The sequence below is a fragment of the Xyrauchen texanus genome, chromosome 9 (assembly GCF_025860055.1).
Source record: "Xyrauchen texanus isolate HMW12.3.18 chromosome 9, RBS_HiC_50CHRs, whole genome shotgun sequence".
NCBI classification, from domain to species: domain Eukaryota; kingdom Metazoa; phylum Chordata; class Actinopteri; order Cypriniformes; family Catostomidae; genus Xyrauchen; species Xyrauchen texanus.
In genome coordinates this window covers 43097900-43118441 of record NC_068284.1, presented here as the reverse complement: position 1 = coordinate 43118441, position 20542 = coordinate 43097900, and the positions used below count along the sequence as shown (strand labels likewise).

The following is a 20542-nucleotide window of genomic DNA, read 5'->3' as shown; positions in this document are numbered from 1 at the left end:
GCCTGTGCTGTCAGGGAAGAAAAAAATACATTGATGGGATAATCTGGTCATTCAGTACATTCAGGTAGTCAGCTGACTTCATTTCATTGCTGAATAATGTTGATGAGTCTAGACCAGATCAATTGAAGCAACCCCAGATCATAACACCGCCTCCAGAGGCTTGTACAGTGGGCACTATGCATGACGCTTCCCTTCTTACCCTGATGAATCCGTCGCTTTGGAATCGGGTATATCTGGACTCATCAGACCACATGAACTTTTCCATTGCTCCACAGTCTAATCTTTATGCTCCCTAGCAAATCAAAGATTAGTCTCACTAACAAGTGGCTTTCTTGTTAGCTGTTTAGTCCCAATCCTCTAAATTCTGGTCACATTGTGTGTGTGGAAATGCTCTTAATATCACAATTAAACATAGTTGCAAGTTCTACTGTCAATTTTTTATGATGTGATTTCACCAAGAATTTTAGTGATCTTCGATCAGGATCATTCAAGATTTTTTCCCGACCACATTTCTTCCGCGAAGCTGACGGTTCACCACTATCCTTCCAGGTTTTAATAATGTGTTGGTCAGTTCTTAACCTAATTCCAGTGTTTTCAGCAATCTCCTTAGTTGTTTTCTTTGATTGATGCAGGCCAATAATTTGCCCCTTCTGAAACACCGTAACATCTTTTCCATGATCATGGGATACATCTTCCGACATAGCTGTTTAAGAAATGAGAAGCTGCACACTGCATCAGTTAAGGTTAAAAGAACTGTTGCCAGCTGAAACATATTAATCACTGCAATAATGATCCAATCATAGTCTCTTAAGTATCTGCTTGTTTAAATCCAAATGGCAACTTTTGTTTTGGCCAAGCATTGTATATTGTTGCCTTTGAAGGAATGCAATGTGAAGGTTGTACAAAGTAAAATGTATCTTTAAAAATTTTTATCAAAGTGGATAGCAGGCACAACAACACCATTTGAGCAGTCATTTGTTAAAGGAATAGTTCAACCCAAAAGCCTGAAAGAGATTTTTTAACCATGGCGGGGAGGGCAAGATTTTCATAGAATATATATACAGTATATGTATATTTTTATTTTCTCCCCTTTTACTCCCCAATATGGAATTCCCAATTCCCAATGGTGGCATAGTGACTTGCCTCAGTCCGGGTGGCAGAGGATAAATCTCAGTTGCCTCCGTGTCTGATACAGTCAATCCACGAATCTTATCACGTGGCTAGTTGAGTGCGTTACAGCGGAGATGTAGCACGTGTGGAGCCTTTACCCTATTATCACGCGGCATCCAGGAAGAACTCACCATGCTCCCCACCAAGAGCGAGAACAACACATTATAGCGACCATGAGGAGGTTACCCCATGTGACTCTACACTCCCTAGCAACTGGGCCAATTTGGTTGCTTAGGAGACCTGTCTGGAATCACACAGCAAGCCCTGGATTTTAACTTGCGACTCCAGGAGTGGTAGTCAGCGTCTTTCCTCGCTGAGCTACCCAGGTCCCACATAGAATCAATTTTTGATTGTTCCTCATCTTATGGCTTCTGAATAAATGGTATATTTAGAACGCAAGTCGTATGAACAACTTTTCTGGTACTTTCAGTTCTTTTTGGAGTTTGACAGGCACTGTTCACTATATAGCGGCTTAAAAATTATTCAAAAAATTTAAGAAAGTCATATGGGTTGCAGGTGAGTACATTTTCTTATAATTTTGAGTGAGATGTTCCCATAATATGCCCATGATTGTGAATCATCAATGCTATGACGATGTCTGAGTGACAAAACTTTGGTACATCAAGCTTAAAAAAAAAACCTAAAAAAAACCGATTTACTGTAAATTCTCCTCCCAGCCCAGTAGGTGGCGATATGCAAAAAGTGAAAGTAAAGTAAAAGTGAAAGTGGAGATTTATCATAAAAAGGACATAAATATTGATCTGTTTCTCACCCACTTCTAGCATATTGCTTCTGAAGATATAGATTTAACCACTGGAGTATTATGGATCATATTTATGCTGCGTTAATATGCTTTTGGGACCTTCAGAGTTCTGGCCACAATTCGCTTTCATTGTATGGATCTACAGAGCTGAGATATGTTTCGAAAAATCTTTGTGTTCAGCAAAAGAAAGCGAGTCATACACATCTGGGATGGCATGAGGGTGAGAAAATGATGAGAGAATTTTCATTTTTGGTTGAACTATCCCTTTAAGGCAATCGTCTATCATGAAGCGAATACAAAACTGCATCAACACCACCAACAGAATATCAAGAGCTTTTAAACCCTTTGTTCTCTCACCTTCTCCAGGTAGTTAAACTCCATGGCCATCTCTCTGAAGAAAAAGTAGATATGCGACCCCCATTCAACAGCACTTACAAAATAGGGCTCTGTAAGATACACACACACATACATGCATTCATTTTACAGTAGGCAGAGAGCTTTCCTATGGAGAGTAAATTACTTATTGCGAGAAGCTCAAATAAGTAAACGCTCATCACTCATTATAAAGACATTTCATCTGAACAAACAACATATGCACAGTCCCAGACGGAAGGAGAGAGAGAGAGCAAGAGACACAAACACACACACAGAGAGAGAATGGCATCCGCAAGTACGAGTGAATGAGGCAGAGAGAGACTTCATAAAACATGCATGTCTTCTTAAATAAAGAAAAGAGAGTGAAGAGAGGACATTCAGAGGTCTTGGCCTCTTTCTCGCTCCATCGCTGTGTTTTATAATGCAGGCCTATTTCTCTGAGGTTCAAAACGGCTGTCTGTCTCACTCACTGGATGATTCTTTTATAGATATATTCATCTCATATCTCTCCTGCATTCCAAGTTCAAAGAGAGCTCTAAATTATACACACAGATCCACCTATTCTAATCTGAATGGGGCTCTGAGAGCACTGTTCAGTTACCCGTGGTTACGAGATCTCTGATATTTGTGAAAACGACTCGGGTAAGAAAAAAAATCCCATTTGGTTTTGTTAACGCTCTCAATGTGTCTGGTGTTAAATCACACTTAGAATTCAGCTGTGCTGAGATCTGTTACCTGAAGCTAAAATTCACAAAACAAAACACACTTCAGGTTAACGGGTAAATTGTATACAGAACTTTAAGGAGTGATCCAGATGCCACCTATCTCACTAAAAACTCAATAAACAACTTTTGGGATTATTTTAAATGTAATTTGAGCTCAATTGCAGCACATGTGACATGGTATTGATTATCTCAGAAAATTATTTTGACTCGCCCCAAATGTAACAAACGAAAAGCACCAATAAGCAATAAACATTTAAAATATACCATTTTCACATTTTCATAATAATTTAGGAGCCTGCCATGTCAATTTCTGGCACAACTATTGCTGTGAGTTTGTCACAGGACAACCTGTGTGAGCAAACAATGTCAGAGAGAGCGTTTGGGAAACAGTCATTATATTTTGCAATGTCGGATGACGTATACTGCCGCAAGTGGCACAGATATTACACACTGCAGCTTTAAACATTATACTGTACATGTTAGCATAAAAATGGTGGCGTTTAATACATTTACATGACCACAAACATTGTTGGCTTATTTAGCATACTTGGTGTAGAAACGTGTATGTAAACTCAAATAAGAAATATTAGTAATATTTCTAAGAAGCCCCTATTTATAATGCATGGTAAAGGCAATTTAATGCAATTGCAATATCACATAATACACCATATAATATGTTATAAAATCTCACAATTAAGTATAGAAGTATAGAGCATTATACAGTATAATACTTACCTATTCATAGTGATATCTTAGAGTTAAATGCATTATAAACAAGCAACATCCAATTTTATCTGCAGAAGTTATAATGTATTATATACAATATATATAATAGATATGCTTTAAGTAAAGTGGCAAAAGCAATGTCTTCTTATAAACATACAAAAGATATTTTAAAATGGTTTTAAGATATTACATGTCATACAAGTTAAATACATTACACATACACAAAATACAAAATAACACCCATTCAATTAAAATTCTGAGATATTAAAAAACTATTGTGAAGCTAAAAGTTAAAATATCTTTTAGAAAAAAAAAATGTATGTTGATCAGACATGTAGCCAATCTTCTAACTTATTATAAGGCGTATTATGAGACATTATGAATGCAGTATAATGCCTATATAATGCATTATAAATATTAGCGTCATTGAGAGTGTTACAGAAACAAATTAATGAATGTAAGTGCTTTATCAAAAATACAGTGCTTTACTTTTTTGCTTTTAAACCATCTAGAACGCTTGCCCTATTGTGATTGCATTATTGTAAACATGCTTTCCGCAAACAGATGTTGTTGTTAAAGCTTCAGTTGTATTTAACCCAGAATTTTTCTTTAAGATGAAATCTTAAATGTACCTCTGAACCATTTGGAATCGTGTTTGATAGTCCGCAGGGCTGGACTTTCTCCCAGACTCCGGTAAATGACGGCATCGATGGCTAGGAAGTCAGTCACTGTCCCTGTGAACAGGCTGCCCTCTGGGGTCAAAGAGCAAATGTCTGGGGTCAATAACCAGATGTTACATTATGCCGTAATGATAGATAGCACATAGTAGCTGAATAAAAAATCCTAGAGTGTAATGATGTTTGTAAGAGGTTGTTAAACGCTTCAATGTAGGAACATTGATTATTATCAGTCTTACCACACATTTTCAATACATTTTCCAATGATTTTTCCATGACATTTCAAATGTAATATTTTTTAACTGAGCATAACTACAAAAATGTACTTTATTCACCACAGATTTTCTAAAACTTGATGATTTTATTCATTTCCATGATTATTTTTAAAGGTGCTGTAAGCGATTTGAGCAGTTCTTGAATTTCGACAAGCAGAGCCGTTGTACTAGCCACGCCCTCTCTTTCCAAAACCCAGCACTCCAAAGATACCAAATGAGCTTTATTCACACCATCACGAGCAGAAACGGTTGTCAAAAACAACAGCAGCAACATAGCGCCCTCTACTGACAACTGTTATGAGCAACATGGCATCAAAATGGCATTATGCTCAACATTACGCTTCAACTACAATACTATTAGAATGCGCAAAATGATTGACAGCCAGAAAGTGTCATTGTCCACAGTCCGCGGGCACATTTTTGTTTGATGTTTACAGAGTCTAGAGCTGTCACAGAGACCGACCGGTGAAATATCTTAGTACACTTATTTTAATTCATATCTTTCAGGGAGTAGTAAATTTTTTTGCATATATTTCCATGGAAAACAAATCGTTACAGCACCTTTAAATTCCCTGTTTTCTTTCCAATTTTGTGGGAACCCCGTATAATATTGTGTAATGTTACTTTGTGTAAGGCTACTGTTAGTATTAGGTAAGTTATAAAAAATAAAAAAACATTCACTACGAATGACTAATTACTAAATTGTAATCAGATTACTAATACTTTTAAGTTACTTTATAAAACACTTTTCACAGAAAAGCTTTCCTTGTTCGTGACTCGTTAGGGGGTGCACACCATGCAATCTAAATGTATTCTACATAATATGATATTATTTTAGAAAAATATGTGTACCCAAGAAAAGTAATTCAAAGTAATTTACTGAATGTTAGTAACTGTAATCTAATTACAAATATTTAAAATGAAATGCACTACATTACTTTTTGTTCTAAAACGTAATAATATTACAGTAATTAATAACATTTTAATTATATTACACTCAACACTGGATGCTATTATCAAATATTAAAGAGACATAAACAAATCTGTAGATGACAGTAGGGTAGAACCATTATATGGTAGGAAAGGATGTGAAGGTTACCTGCAAATAGGGCCACATTAGCGTGTTTAGGGTCATAAGGACAGCGGGCCATTCCACTGATGGGCTCTCCAACCAGTTCCAGAGTGTCTCTCTGAACACACATACACACATTTTGTGAGGATGGATCTGTCACTTTCCGAGAGACGAACAACTGTTAAAAACCACACATTTCTCCAAACACATTCAAAATTGCTGCTATCATTTCTGCACGCTTCCAGGAACAATGGAAAGTGTGAGTTTATGAGAGAGAGTATGTGTGTCTGAAATATTGTTAGACAGTTCCATCAAACACATCTGTAGTGTTTGTCGGTTTACAACTCTCACAACTAAAACATTGTTTGGATAGTCCACACAGCATCCAAAATGTTTTCTGTATTCTTATGTTTCTCAATGTTAAACATAACTTTAAATCCATATATTGTTTGCAAAGATAAACAAATATTTGAATATTTTACCAAATAAAAAATATCGGATTACATTACAAAAAAACACACTTAACACTTGTACTTTCAGCTCTACCCTTAAAATGAATATCCTCTCTTCTGAAACCTCACTGTATACATACATCCACTTACTGAATTTTAATCAATCAAGTGTGTTTTACTTTCATCAAAGTTAACCAATTCTAAAAATGCATAAATGTTTATACTCTAGTGATGTCTGATTATTGAACGAATCATTCTTTTCGAACGGGTTCCTTTTAATGATTACTGTGGCAGGGACGGAGGGCGGGGCCAGGTCGTGATTATACACACCAGGTCCCTTATCTGGCTAAGCAAGCCTCCGAGAGGCCTACTGCGGAGGATTGTAAGAGATAGTTTACGGACATGTCCGTCATGTGTTTGTGTTTGTTTATCATTAAAACTATTATTTATATTGCCAAGCCGGTTCTCGCCTCCTCCTTTCCATTGACTGCTTTACAATTATGTTTAATTGATTTGCAAACATATATAAATCACTCAACTGAGAGAGGAAGTTTTGGAAGTTAAAGGGATAGTTCACCCCCAAAATAATCTCATGATATCCCAGATGTGCATGACTTTCTTTCTTTAGCTGAACACAAACAAATATTTAAAAGTATATTTCAGCTCTGCAGGTCCTTACAATGCAAGTGAATGGTGATCAGACGTCTGCAGCTCCAAAAATCACAAAAAGGAAACTTAAATATAATACATACGACTCCAGTGGTGAAATCCATGTCTTCAGAAGCTATATAATAAGTGTGGGTGAGAAACAGATCAAAATGTAAGTGCTTTTTTAACTCTAAAATCTGAAAGTCTGAAAGTGAATGTAAACAGCACCACATGTGGCTTTCAGATGTAAAAGTGAAAGTGGAGATTTAGAGTAAAAAAAGCAGTTACATTTATACCAGTTTCTCAAGCACCTATCATATCACTTCTGAAGAAATAGATTTAGCCACTGGAATCCATTTTGCTTCCATTATGTGATTTTTGGAGCTACAAAGGTCTGATCACCATTCACTTGCATTGTAAGGTCCTATAGAGACTTAAATTAAACTGCTGTGTTCTGCTGAAGAAAGAAATCCATACACATACGCGTGAGGGTGAGTAAATGATGAGAGTATTTTAATTTTTTGGGTGAACTATCCCTTTAAACTGTGAGGTGAATGGCAAACAACACAACATTAAATGCTTTCTATGTAACTTAATTAAAACATAGTGATAAACAGTAGTATTAATTCATAAAGTAATTCATATATACTCTTAAAATTATTTGTAAAATGCTGCAGTAACCTTTGGGAAAACTTTTGAGTGACTGACTCAAATTAATCAGTGAACTGTTTTTTGAACCAGTTCATTGAAACGAACGAACCGATTCCCTAAACTGAAGCAGACTTCTCAATGTTTATAGTCAATGATCATTTAAAGTATGAGACTGCAACAAAGATCCTAAGACTGTGAAAGGTAAATTCATGTTTTTTTTTTTTTTTTTTAGTTTGCCTGCTACTAAGGCAAGGCAAGTTTATTTATATAGCACATTTCATACACAATGGTAATTCAAAGTGCTTTACATAGAAGAGATTAAAATAAGAATAAAAAATAACAATAATTGTTTGTTAAATTCTAAATATAGTGGGATGAACTGAATTGAATCATGTGATGTTTGTGTAGTATATGCTCTATTTGTTTGGCAAGGGTAAACACTGGTGAGATATTGAAGGCTGCAGGCATCGTGAGAATACTCACCGTGTAATTGGCACACAGCGGGTTGAAAGCGTTCGTCCCGCACACAAACAACCCTCCATCATGACTCAACAACACTTTGATGTAATTTCGACACTCCTCCTAAAGTAATGAGAAATAAAGAGAAAGAAAGAGATTACTTTTGTACAGTATGCTACTTTGTTAAATTTGTTGATAGTTCTGTCAGTTTAATCAACACTGTTCTTTTATCCCTTACAGCAAAGCACCATGAAGTAATCAGAAAATAATAACGTGGTACTCTGAAATATACCATAGCAGTAAATGCTACCACATTCATACAACATAGCATTAACTAGGTACACCAAGCTACTTCAAAGAATGGTATTACAATGTTACCATGTCCAAAAAACATGGTAATACCAGGGTACTTTTTGGGATCTTTTTTATTTATTTTATTAGAATATTTTTAATAGTTTTTAGTTTTATTTTGTTTTTGCTAATATTTCTTGTTTACTGCATTTCCACTCCTGTTATTTGATTTTATGGTAACACTTTACAATACAAGGGTTTTAACATTAATGCATTAGGCTTCAGGAACTTACCATGAACAATATTTTTTACAGAATTTATTAAACTTTATTAATGTATTTACAGTAAATGAAGCAATGTTCATTGTTAGTTCATAATGTATTGACTACTGATAATATATACAACTGTCAATAAAACGTTTTTTAATATATGTTACAAATAAATATTAACCAACATCAAAAGGTTCTGTAAAAGTATTGTTGATTGTTTGTTCATGTTAATTTATGTAGTTAACTAATTTTAACATATACAACCTTTTTGTAAAGTTTAACAATTTTTTTTTTTATTACTAACATATTTTTTAAACAACTAAACTGCAAACGCTCTGGCAACACAAATATACCATCATTTATCATCTCAATAAAGCACATTAAAATGAAACAGTGAGAGAAATATAGAGAGAGATAGAGACACTAAAGTGTAAAGTGTATGTGTTACACATATTACATTACTATTATTACATTTACTATAGCAATAAAAATAGCAGTATGTAAGCTTAGGCAGAAATCGTCGGGGGTCAGGGGGTCAGGACCCCCATCTGAGGGTTGTCCCCCTAAAATATCATTAAAATATGTGTATTGTAAATAATATAATGATATATTCTTAAAATAATTGTTTAAGAAATAAAATAATACAAATGCAAACGGGGCAACAACAAAAAAAACCTTGGTGTCCCCTTCAAAATTTGCTCTTGAGAATTGTTATGTTTATTGTCCCCCCCAACATTTTGATGAAATTTTCGCCCCTGTATGTAAGCAATAATTACACATTAAATACATATAGTTAATTAGTATATCGCAGTAGTTACCTATGTAAATACACAGTAATATGAATACTGTGCAATAAAGTGTGACCAAAAAGTGTTTTTACATTTTACATTTAATTGTGATATCTCTGTGCATAAATACTTTTGGAATGATTATTCCTAATAACGTTTGTATGAAAACAGTGGTGATGATATCAACTCTGTAATTGCTGTATTTGCTCTGTATTTGCTGTTCAGGTCTGATCTTATTTGAATAACAATGACTTGGCAGCATTTGACTAATCATATTATTTCAACAAAGCCATTTTAATCTTAATTAAAATTGAACTGATGGAGAGAGAACCAGACAAAGAGAAAGAGCGAGAGAATAGGTCAGACATGAAAGTACATGGTTGAGTATATTAAGGTGGACAAAAGAATAAGGTTGAAAATATTTAAACAGGTTCACAAGCCATTATTCCCCAGACGTCATTATTTTGAGAGCTCTGTTTGTTTATGAACACAGACACATGATAAGTGGGACCCAGCGTGCAGCTCCGCCACAGAGCACACACTGCAGCCATCACCCTAAAACTCACAATGGTCCAATTTTCTCCCCATTATTGAATCATATTGACTAGATATGTCACATTTCTTTCGGTAGCAGAGGAACGGGAAGTAGTCGGACTTGAAAGCATCACGACATGAGTCCAGCTGTAAAAGCAGTCCAGAAAGCTACTAGGTAACCAGCTGCAAACACTCATGCATCAGGAATGCCTTTGTTCCCTGACGGACATCAATGGGACATTTTGAAGTGGTTTTGTGTATTTTGTTGAAATCGCAGCATGTGGGGCCAATCGCGCAGCTCCACCACAGGGCCCATTCACAGCTCGGCCATTGAGCTTAACTGGGCCTCCTGGTGGAGCTGAGGCCAGAGGGGTTCAACACTGAGGTCAGGCTCTTTGAGGTGATTAGCAGGACTGCCAAGGGTCTATGTGTTGTTACAGATGCAGGCCCACTGTTTTCTGTGTGTGTGTGTGTGTGTGTGTGTGCATGTGTGTGTGTGCGTGTGTTTACACAAGAGATGTAGATCTGAGTAATGTAGATCTGCAAATGCATTCAAGCTGCTCACAGCGTTAAACACACAATCCCTAGAGATATATTAACTTACAGTGTGTGTGCATGCATGAGTTTCTATTTTTGACGAGGAGAATTTAAAGAGATCTATACATTTCTGATATGCTGAAGTGTGTGTATGTGTGTGGCTACATTTGCAAGGGCCTAATAGAATAAATAAATCCTCACTTCTACAAAGAAACATGACGAAAACTGACTTGTGAGAAGATCTGAGTGTTCCTCACTATTTGTTATGCTCACAAATCATCCAAATCATGTTTTGTTTCAAATATTATGTCATTTGTTGCACTGCATCTAGCCTTTTTTTGAATGTGTGACCAGCCCCTTTAAATGAAAAATGTCCCCCCTTATTACTGTGTATTTTTCCACTTGGATGGTGTGAAAGACATTTTGAAATATACTCTATAATTCCTGCATCATCAATGCCTCTTTTCACCCTCTGTGTGTTATTCTTGGTGACGATAAGAAAACAATGCAAGTAACAGCAGTGAAATTAGGCAGCAATTTGCCTCTAATTGCCAGCTAATTACAAGACAACACAGCTGATCATCAGCCTAAAACTGAATCAAGGCAGAAATGTGTGTTTAAAGACTATATCAAACACATTCTAAAAGCATCTAACCACCGAAATGTGATGTATTTGGGTGTTTCTTCTAGAAACTGAAGTAAACTTTAAAGTAAAGACATGTCACAACATTGATTTAATATTTAGATTATCATAGAATTAAACATGTAATAATTTATTGTTGTTTTTGTTTAATGGATTTTCATAGGCTACCTCCTTTGTCTTGCAAAAGCTAATTGCATAGCTAACATTTTATGTATCCTAAAATACACAATCCAAAAATATTTTCATATGATTTGACAAAATGACCATGGGACAGGTAATAGAAAAACTGATCATTTTCACACAATAAACATTGAAATGGTTTATGTTTATTTCACTCTTTATAGTTTATACTCATAGTTTTAAAACATGTAATCATTTGTATTTTTAGAATGTATTTTTATTTTTATTTTTTAAATTGAAAATGTTAATTGAACAGTAAAATCTATACATACAAATAATGTAAGTGGTACATTAAAATGCCTTATGGTGAATAAGTGAAACTTATAAATACAGGCTAAGATATAATTTGTGGTGCTTGCTAATGCGAGCATCATTATAGCTATGTCCCAAATGACACACTATACACTATATATCACTTAAAATATAGCAACCTAGTCTCATAGAATGAATGTTACTTTAACAACATTTTTGCAAACCGACAGTCACATGCCAAATTCTATGTTTCGCTGTAGTTTCACTCTAGAGGCTATTGGTTAGGTAAAGGACGCCTGTTCTGTTCACCTCTCTTTTGCTTTTTTAAAGCACGATTGGTTAGGATTAGGTTAAAGTTTTAGGTTTGGGAGGTACATTTTACTCATTAAAACATTCATTTAATGTTAACCTTAAAACCTTTTTCTAATTACAATACCATTTGCTTTTGGCACCCCCTGCTGGACATTTCACTTGGAAACTGCAGCTAAACGTGTAATAAAGCACGTTTTTCGTTTTGCAAAGATTTTGCCACGGCCTGCAATATACACTATGCACTCAGCCACGTAGTGTATGCATCTTTTAAGTGTAGTATCATGAAATGGACCACTTAATGATTTTTTACTACATGGAAGCATTCACTGTTTAACAGTTGGTTCAATTGCAAGTGATGTGTTGCGGCTAGGTTAAGCACATTAGCCAGCCTCAGTTCACCACTTGTATCTCAAACAATGTACATATTCACACTGTGTGGGGTGATGGTAAAGCATTCAGCTTACCAGAAAGATACTGTCTTCACTGAGGTTTCACTAGTTGCTACATTCTCCATTATTTATAATCGATTTGTCAGACCAGCATCATAGCCAGGTAACTCCACTCCTTCTGCTAAGTACAGCAAGCTGCAAGCACTAAATGCATGAAGTGTTTGACATTCCACACTCAGTAGTGCATCATCTAGGTACACACAGTACACTTCTTTTTGTTGCATTTTCATTTTTAACATACTACTCGCACTACTTACACTTCAAAATGACATAGAATAGTGCAGAAGTGTGCGGTTTGGAATGCACCGCATTACTATTACTCATACACATTTTAGCATTGTGGCTGCAAGTTTTGCAGGTGCAGGCAGCACTCACCTTATATATAGAAACATTTCAATCTAATTAGTTGATATTGTTTTTCTAAGCTGTGGGACATTGGTTTTGTCAGCGAAAAAAAAAAAGAAAGTAAATTTTTCCATAGACGTATACATTATAATTAGAATGATTTATTAAGAACAGAAAATTTTATATTTTCTGATTTCATGTTGTCTTGAACTTCACACTGCCTCTTTAATTTCACTATAGACCAACTGCTGGCTCACAGGTTAACTTCAATCCATAAACGCACACTAGAAATGTGAGTAAAACAGTCCAGCTGTGTCAGTATGCTGTAAACTCGTGGCAGGACTGGGGAGATCTGACGTTCCGCTTCATAAAATGGGAAATTTGAATTCATCAGAGATGCAGGGTGGTGAGCGGGTCGATCCATACACTTCTATGGAAGAGCACATGTGGTTCAAGCTCTGTGAAACGCCATCAAGAAAGTGTCAAGATTTATCTTTCAGATTAGAGCGTGACATCGTAGTAGAAGTTCTCATATCCCAGCGGACTCCTCCATTGTTACTTTCAACTCTGATCTAAGTCTATCTTCACCTCCCTTACTGCCTTTTCCCCTCCTCTCTTTCTTCTCATGTTCCTCACTCTCTCTATACCTCCTTGTTGTCTCTTTGCATGTCTGCTTTCGCTCCTGTTCCTCAACTTCCTCCCACTCGAATTGCTTTTCACTTTCTTCTACACCAAAATCGCACATTCATTTCTAACTCTTTCTCTATTTCGGGTATAGAGGGGTAACTGCAGCCTCTGTACTGAAACACACAGTTCTGACTCTTAAAAAGACACAGAGCGAAATCAGACAAAAGGGAAAAAAACATTCTGTGAATTGCAATTTGAACGTGGGCATCACTATTCCCTTCGAACTTGTGAGGGCAGATAACTTGCAGATTGTCCTACGAAGGGTGCAGAGGATTAGCATCCCATATGTGCCTTTTGGTAAACCCTATATCAAGACATTCACCTAAGATACAAAAGTAACACTCGAGTTGAACAAAATGTCCATCCATCCATCCATCTTCAACCGCTTATCCGAAGTTGGGTCGCGGGGGCAGCAGCTCCAGCAGGGGGCCCCAAACTTCCCTATCCCGAGCCACATTAACCAGCTCTGACTGGGGGACCCCAAGGCATTCCCAGGCCATTGTGGAGATGTAATCTCTCCACCTAGTCCTGGGTCTTCCCCGAGGCCTCCTGGGAGGAGGGAGCTGGACGTGTCTGAAACACATCCCTAGGGAGGCGGCCAGGGGGCATCCTTACCAGATGCCCAAACCACCTCAGCTGACACCTTTCGACGCAAAGGAGCAGCAGCTCTACTCCGAGCTCCTCGCGGATGACTGAGCTCCTCACCCTATCTCTAAGGGAGAAGCCCGCCACCCTTCTGAGGAAGCCCATTTCAGACCTAGTTCTTTTGGTCATGACCCAGCCTTCATGACCATAGGTGAGGGTAGGAACAAAAATTGACCATAGATCGAGAGCTTTGCCTTCCCGCTCAGCTCTCTTTTCGTGACAATGGTGCGATAGAGCGAGTGCAATAACGCCCCCGCTGCCCCGATTCTCCGGCCAACCTCCCGCTCCATTGTCCCCTCACTCGTGAACAAGACCCCGAGGTACTTGAACTCCTTCACTTGGGGCAATACCTCCTTCCCTACCCGGAGTACGCACTCCATCGTTTTCCTGCTGAGAACCATGGCCTCAGATTTAGAGGTGCTAATCCTCATCCCAGCCGCTTCACACTCGACTGCCAAGCGATCCAGTGAGAGCTTAAGGTCAGGTGAACAAAATGTGCTTAAGAAAAATGTGAGAGTAAATAAAAATAGCGAGTAAATTATTTCCATTGTTTTTCTGTATAAACATGCGCTAGACAGAGGTCTTTGACCGTTGCGCCGAATCCAGCTGTTTTTCAGTGCCCCATGCAGGAGTGTCTTGCTTTTTAGATGCCATGGCAGGTAAAAAAAAGAAAAACGTAACATCTTCAGATCTAGACTACCAAATTAATGTGTTTTGTACCCATCTGCGCTCTTTTTCCATTTTCTTTCTATGTAAAGTATTTGACCGTTGCACATTCAGCTGCTTTTTAAGCATATTTTTGTTATATGCCATGGCAGGTAAAAAAAATGAAAAAAGCACGCCTCAAACGCACACATTTATACACTCTCATAGGAATATTACAGGATGTTGTTGTAGACACTGTGTTGTTATCATTGCTGTAGAAAGCTAATTATCTCTCGAGTCATAAATGTCAATCACAGAAGTACATGTGACAGCCAAATGCTGTAATTCCACTTCTGCATCTGAAGAACCTTTATATGAATTATGAGTAATCCATTTATCTAACTCTGAAGATTTTATTGTTATTTGATGTGTTCTACAGCCGTAGCTGCACTTCAGGATGAAACTGTATTATAGTGTTTTGATTTGATTTGAGCTGGTCACTTTTACACATTTACGCCTAAACAGGGTTGTGGTTTGATGTAAAATACGTTCACTTACCAATGTCAACTAATTTTTCTGTCCAAATTGAAAGTAAAATGCTGCACAAAGCAACAAATCAGAGTCAAACAGATCATATTTGATGTGAAATAAAGCGCAACTGTGCCCACCCATTTTTCTGCCGTTTTGGTTCCGGAAGAATATTCCCATTACTTTTTCCAAAGGGATTTCATTAAAATTTGACATAAAAAGGCTCTAAGCCATGAAGCAGGCCATCCAGCTTTGAGGTCAATCACAACAATTCAGGCTTTGATTTGAAGCAAAAATTATTTGAAAATTGAATAAAAAAAGAAAGGTACAAGACTATGTACTTCACATATTTCATAAGAGAATGAGCTACAATCCCATGAAGCATTGTGAATGACGTAATCAATTTAAAAACTATGGAAAAATATACAACCATCGATTTAAATTTGTTGGTTATAAGTATGGAAAAATATAGGACTATTTTCTTTGAAATTATTTGGATAGATACAAATATATAAAAAGTTTGATAGTGTATGGAAACTGATTTGATTGTGTTATTTACATTGCACCTGTGAGCTCGTTGGCCAGCTTTGTTTGCCGTGACTCTCTGATTGGTGGATTTTCCCCTCTGGATATTAAACACAAAAAAACGTGAACTGATGGCTTCAACAGAATCATATGCCATCAAATAACAACCTCTGAGCTCATGGTAGGTCTGTCTTTTAAAGGGATAGTTCACCCAAAAAATTGAATCCAGTCATTGTTTACCCACCCCTGTATTGTCAACCCTATATGACTTTCTTTCCTTTTGTAGCACAAAGGGAGAAATTGTTATATAAATAAATACAAATAAATGTTGTGCTCAGTGATGTCATACAATGGCAGTTTATTGTGACTACATCATCAAGCTTCAAAAGAACACAAAAGTATAATTCAGAAGTCTAATAAATGATTCTATAGCGGCCACTCAATCCTATGATGATACCGCTGAGAGACTAAGACAGGGACTTTATGCACTTGTGACGCATAAATAAAAACATCGATGAGGTGGCTGATCTTTTACTAGCAATTCTTTATTGCTGGTTGATGTTTCTTGATGGTACAAAGTTTAGTGGTCAACAAAGAATACATCGCCCCTGCTCACCTCTCACACCTATCTTAATCAGTGAACAGGTGACTAATATTCACATACCTACGTAATCCCGCGACACCCCCACCATGATCACGTGACAATCAAAACATTAACTCGTTCATGTCTACTACATTCCAGCCCCTAATTATTATCAAATAATGATTACATTTTCATTAGAGACATGAATTTTTCAAATTAACAATGCATTAACAACATCATATAGGCTAATGTCCATTTCTTCTTCCAAAAAAGGAAAAATCTTGAAAAAAGTCAAGCAAAAAGGTGTTAATACTCATATTTAAAGTATTTTTTCCAGTTTATCTTTGTCCAGCTCATAGGCCAATGTCAAAGTAAAAAAAAAAGTCAGGTAACAAATGAAGTTATCCATCTTCTGCTTCTTGTAAAAGACAGACCTTGGTTATCGGCCTGTCCAGACAGCTGCTTTTAGTCTTAATTTGCACACGATGCACAAATCCTTTTCTGTCTAGAAAAGTTTGAATTATGCATCCCATAAGCCAAGAGTTTCGAGGTGCTGTGTTATCCACTATAAGCACTATGTCTCCTGATTTAAAATTGCGTTTGACTCTTGACCATTTCTGACGTTCTTGCAGCTGCGGTAAATACTCCTGCACCCATCTCTTCCAGAACAAATCTGACATGTACTGGACTTGTTTCCATCGTTTGCGAGCATAAACATCATCCTTTTTGAATTCTCCTGGTGGTAAAGATGGTGAAGTCCTCAAAAGCAACAGGTGGTTTGGTGTTAATGCTTCCAAGTCACTGGAGTCTGTGGATGCTAAGGTAATTGGACGACCATTAATAATAGCTTCCACTTCACAAAGAACGATGTGTAGGCCTTCTTCATCTAGATTCTGCACCTTTAAGGTAGAATTCAGGACTTTCCGCACAGATCTAATTAACCTCTCCCATACCCCTCCATAATGTGATCCAGTTGGGGGGGTTAAACGTCCATTTAATTCCTTTCTGAAGGAGGACATCATTGATTTTACACAGATTCCATTCCTTTATGGAGACTCTTAACTCACGTTCTGCTCCAATAAAGTTCTTTCCATTATCAGATCGAAGTTCCTTGACTTGTCCACGTCTTGCAGTGAAACGTCGCAGTGCATTTATGAAAGAATCTGTGTCCAACGAGGGTGCCACTTCAATATGTATGGCTCGTATGGCTAAACAGGTGAAGATTACTCCATACCTTTTCACAACGCTTCTTCTGCTCTTTACCTCAAAAGGTCCAAAATAATCTACCCCAACACGGGTAAATGGAGGTTCATTCGGAGTAACTCTTTCTGATGGCAAATCTGCCATCTTTTGGCATCCTGGAAGTGAATTCAGTCTTCGACAGATGATGCATTTGGACAATACTCTTCTTATTGCTGTACTTACACCAGTAATCCAATACTTTTGTCGTAATTTGGACAACATATAATTACGACCAGCATGTCCTACCTCCTGGTGTATGTGTCTCAGGAGGATATCCGAGATGTGAGAATTCTTGGCCAAAATGACTGGATGTTTGGATTCTTCAGGCATTGATGCCCTACTCAATCGTCCACCAACCCTTAAAACATCATCAAGAACAGTCCCTGAATGTAGCTACTTTTCTTTACGCTTTCACCTATTTTTAAGCTAGCAAGCTCATCAGGAAACATCTTTTCTTGTGAGAGCCTAATAATCTCCAATTCAGCAGTCTCAAGTTCTTCTGTTGAGAGGTGAGATTGTTCAAGTTGAACTTTGAAAGTCTCCATTTCTCTTTCCACAGAGATTACTTGTTCATTTGAATTAAAATGAGCAAAATCAAGTCTCAGTTGTTTCCTCTTCTTACTAAAAGACAAGAGCAGATTCTTAAATCTTAAAATCCAAGCCAATGCTTTCTTTAAACGGAACCAAGAAGAAAAGTGATGGATGAAACGTGAAAGCACATCATCCTCTTCTTTGAGCTGAACAAAGTTAACCTCAATGCTTTCCTTGACCTCAGGGTCATCCACTTCAAGCTTCTCAAGTTCTTTGAGATTAGCAGGCCACTTACTTCCATGAAGAAGAAGAAAGGCAGGACCTGAGGTCCATGTCTTGTTCTTAAGAAACACGTGGACAGTTGATACTCTGGAAGCAACATCAGCTGGATTGCTTGCTGTGTCTACATATCTCCACTGTGAAGCTTGAGAGGCCTTGAGGATTTCTGTCACTCGATTGGCTACAAATATTCGAAATCGTGAGGTCTCATTCTTGATGTATTTGAGAACAGAAGCACTGTCCGTCCAAAAGACAGAATCTTGAAGCTGCAGATGCAGTTCTTTCTTCCATAACACATCCATTCGGCTTGCCATGGTAGCAGCAATGAGCTCCATACGAGGAATGCTAACAGACTTAATTGGTGCTACTCTTGATTTTCCCATGATAAAAGCACAATGTACTTGAGAATGCATGTTGTGTAAAAGCAAGTATGTCACTGTTCCATATCCATCCTGGCTCGCATCAGAAAAATGATGCAACTGTGCATTTGTGATGTCACCAAAGTTGGGAGGTTTTAAACATCTGGGAAGCTCAAAACATTCCAGATGGTGAAGTTCTTGCAGCCATGTGGTCCATTTTTTAACAACCAATTCAGGCAAGACATCATCCCATCCTGAATCTCCTTTGCAGATATCTTGCAAGATTTTTTTTGCAAACAACACTACAGGACTCACAATTCCCAACGGATCGTAGATGGAACCAATCATGGATAAGATTCCTCTTCTGGTCAGAGGCCTGTCTTTGATTGCAATCTTGAATTTGAATACATCAGACTGAATGCACCACTGCACTCCCAACACTCTCTCAACTGATGGAGAATCCAAATCCATACTCAAGTCCTTCACTGTCTTTGCTCTTTGATCCTCCGGTATTGCGTCTAGCACTTGACGTCTGTTGCTCATCCATTTTGTTAGCCTAAATCCACCTTTGGCGCATATGGATACAAGCTCCTGGTACAAGGTTACCGCTTGTTCAACTGAAGCGACTGAAACCAAACAATCATCAACATAAAAGGAATGTAAGATTTTATCCACTGTTTCCCTGTTGAACTGCTTTTTATGATCTTGTGCACATTTCCTAAGTGCAAAGCTTGCGCAGCTAGGAGATGATGTTGCTCCAAAGAGGTGTACCCGCATCCTAAAGTCAACTAAATCTTGACTTAAGTCCCCATCTGGCCACCAAAGAAACCTTAACAAATCAACATCATCAGCTGACACTCTTACTTGATGGAACATTGATTCTACATCTGCCATGATCACCACTGGTTCCTTTCGGAATCTTGTTATCACTCCAATGAGTGAGCTGGTAAGGTCTGGTCCTTGCAAGAGTTGAGCATTAAGTGATGTTCGCTGAAAACTTGCTCCACAATCAAATACCACACAGATTTTTTTCTTAGTAGGATGGTAGACACCATGATGTGGGATGCACCAGATCTTTCCATCACTACGTGTCCTATCCTCTGCTGGCACTTGCTCTGCATAACCTTTGGAGACCATATCCTTCAAAAAGGTTTTATAGTCAGAAAAAAAACCTGAATCCTTTTGAAGTCTCCTCTTTAGATGCAAGGCACGTTGTTCCACAATTTTCCGATTGTTTGGCATTTGAACTCTCTTTCTCAGAGGTAAACCAATCTCATAATGCCCATCAACAAATTTGACAGAATATGTCACCATTTCCATAAATTTTTGATCTTCTTTTGAATAGCCAGTTTGTTCATCTTGGCTACATTCTGGGAAGTCCATTTTAAACTGCTGTTGCCATATGTCTTCCAAATTCACAACTGAAATTCTGTTGACAGTGACTTCTGGCTGAGCACAATCCATTTTGTTCTCACTGTCTCCAGAGAGTGGGCCATTCACAGTCCATCCCAACATTGTCCTGATTGCATAGGGTCCATCATTTACGCTGCGGATTACCTTCAATGGTTCCAATGCTTTAGGAACATTTGTCCCTATCAGCAGCTCAATCCCTGCCTCAATCTCAGGTAAATGAACACTCTTTAAATGGGGCCATCTTTGAAGATCTCTTCCTCTAGGTATATTCCCTTTATGAACAGGCATACTTTCCTGTGTATAAACTTGATGTATTTCACAAAAGTTGTGGCCATTCAAGCCAGCTACCTCCAGTCCAGACAAAACATGACTACTTACGACCTTTTCTTGCCCCATAGTTCGTAAAAGTATCCGCACCTTGTTTCCTGTGAGGTTGAGTCTTCTCATTAAACTCTCCGTACATAACACAGCAGTGCTCCCTTGATCTAAAAAGGCATAAGTGGTGACAATTT

General features: G+C 37.6%; 1 protein-coding gene across 1 annotated transcript in view; it reads right to left on the bottom strand.

Moving 5' to 3' along the window:
* LOC127648795 (semaphorin-6B-like) overlaps nt 1–20542 on the bottom strand; it is a 188204-nt gene that overhangs the window by 45241 nt on the left and 122421 nt on the right. Inside the window, exons 6-9 of the mRNA XM_052133558.1 lie at nt 8018–8116; nt 5811–5901; nt 4392–4511; nt 2291–2379 (exon numbers count right to left, since the gene is read on the bottom strand). Of these exons, the coding sequence (XP_051989518.1) occupies nt 2291–2379; nt 4392–4511; nt 5811–5901; nt 8018–8116 (399 nt within the window). The remainder of the gene's footprint in view (nt 1–2290; nt 2380–4391; nt 4512–5810; nt 5902–8017; nt 8117–20542) is intronic.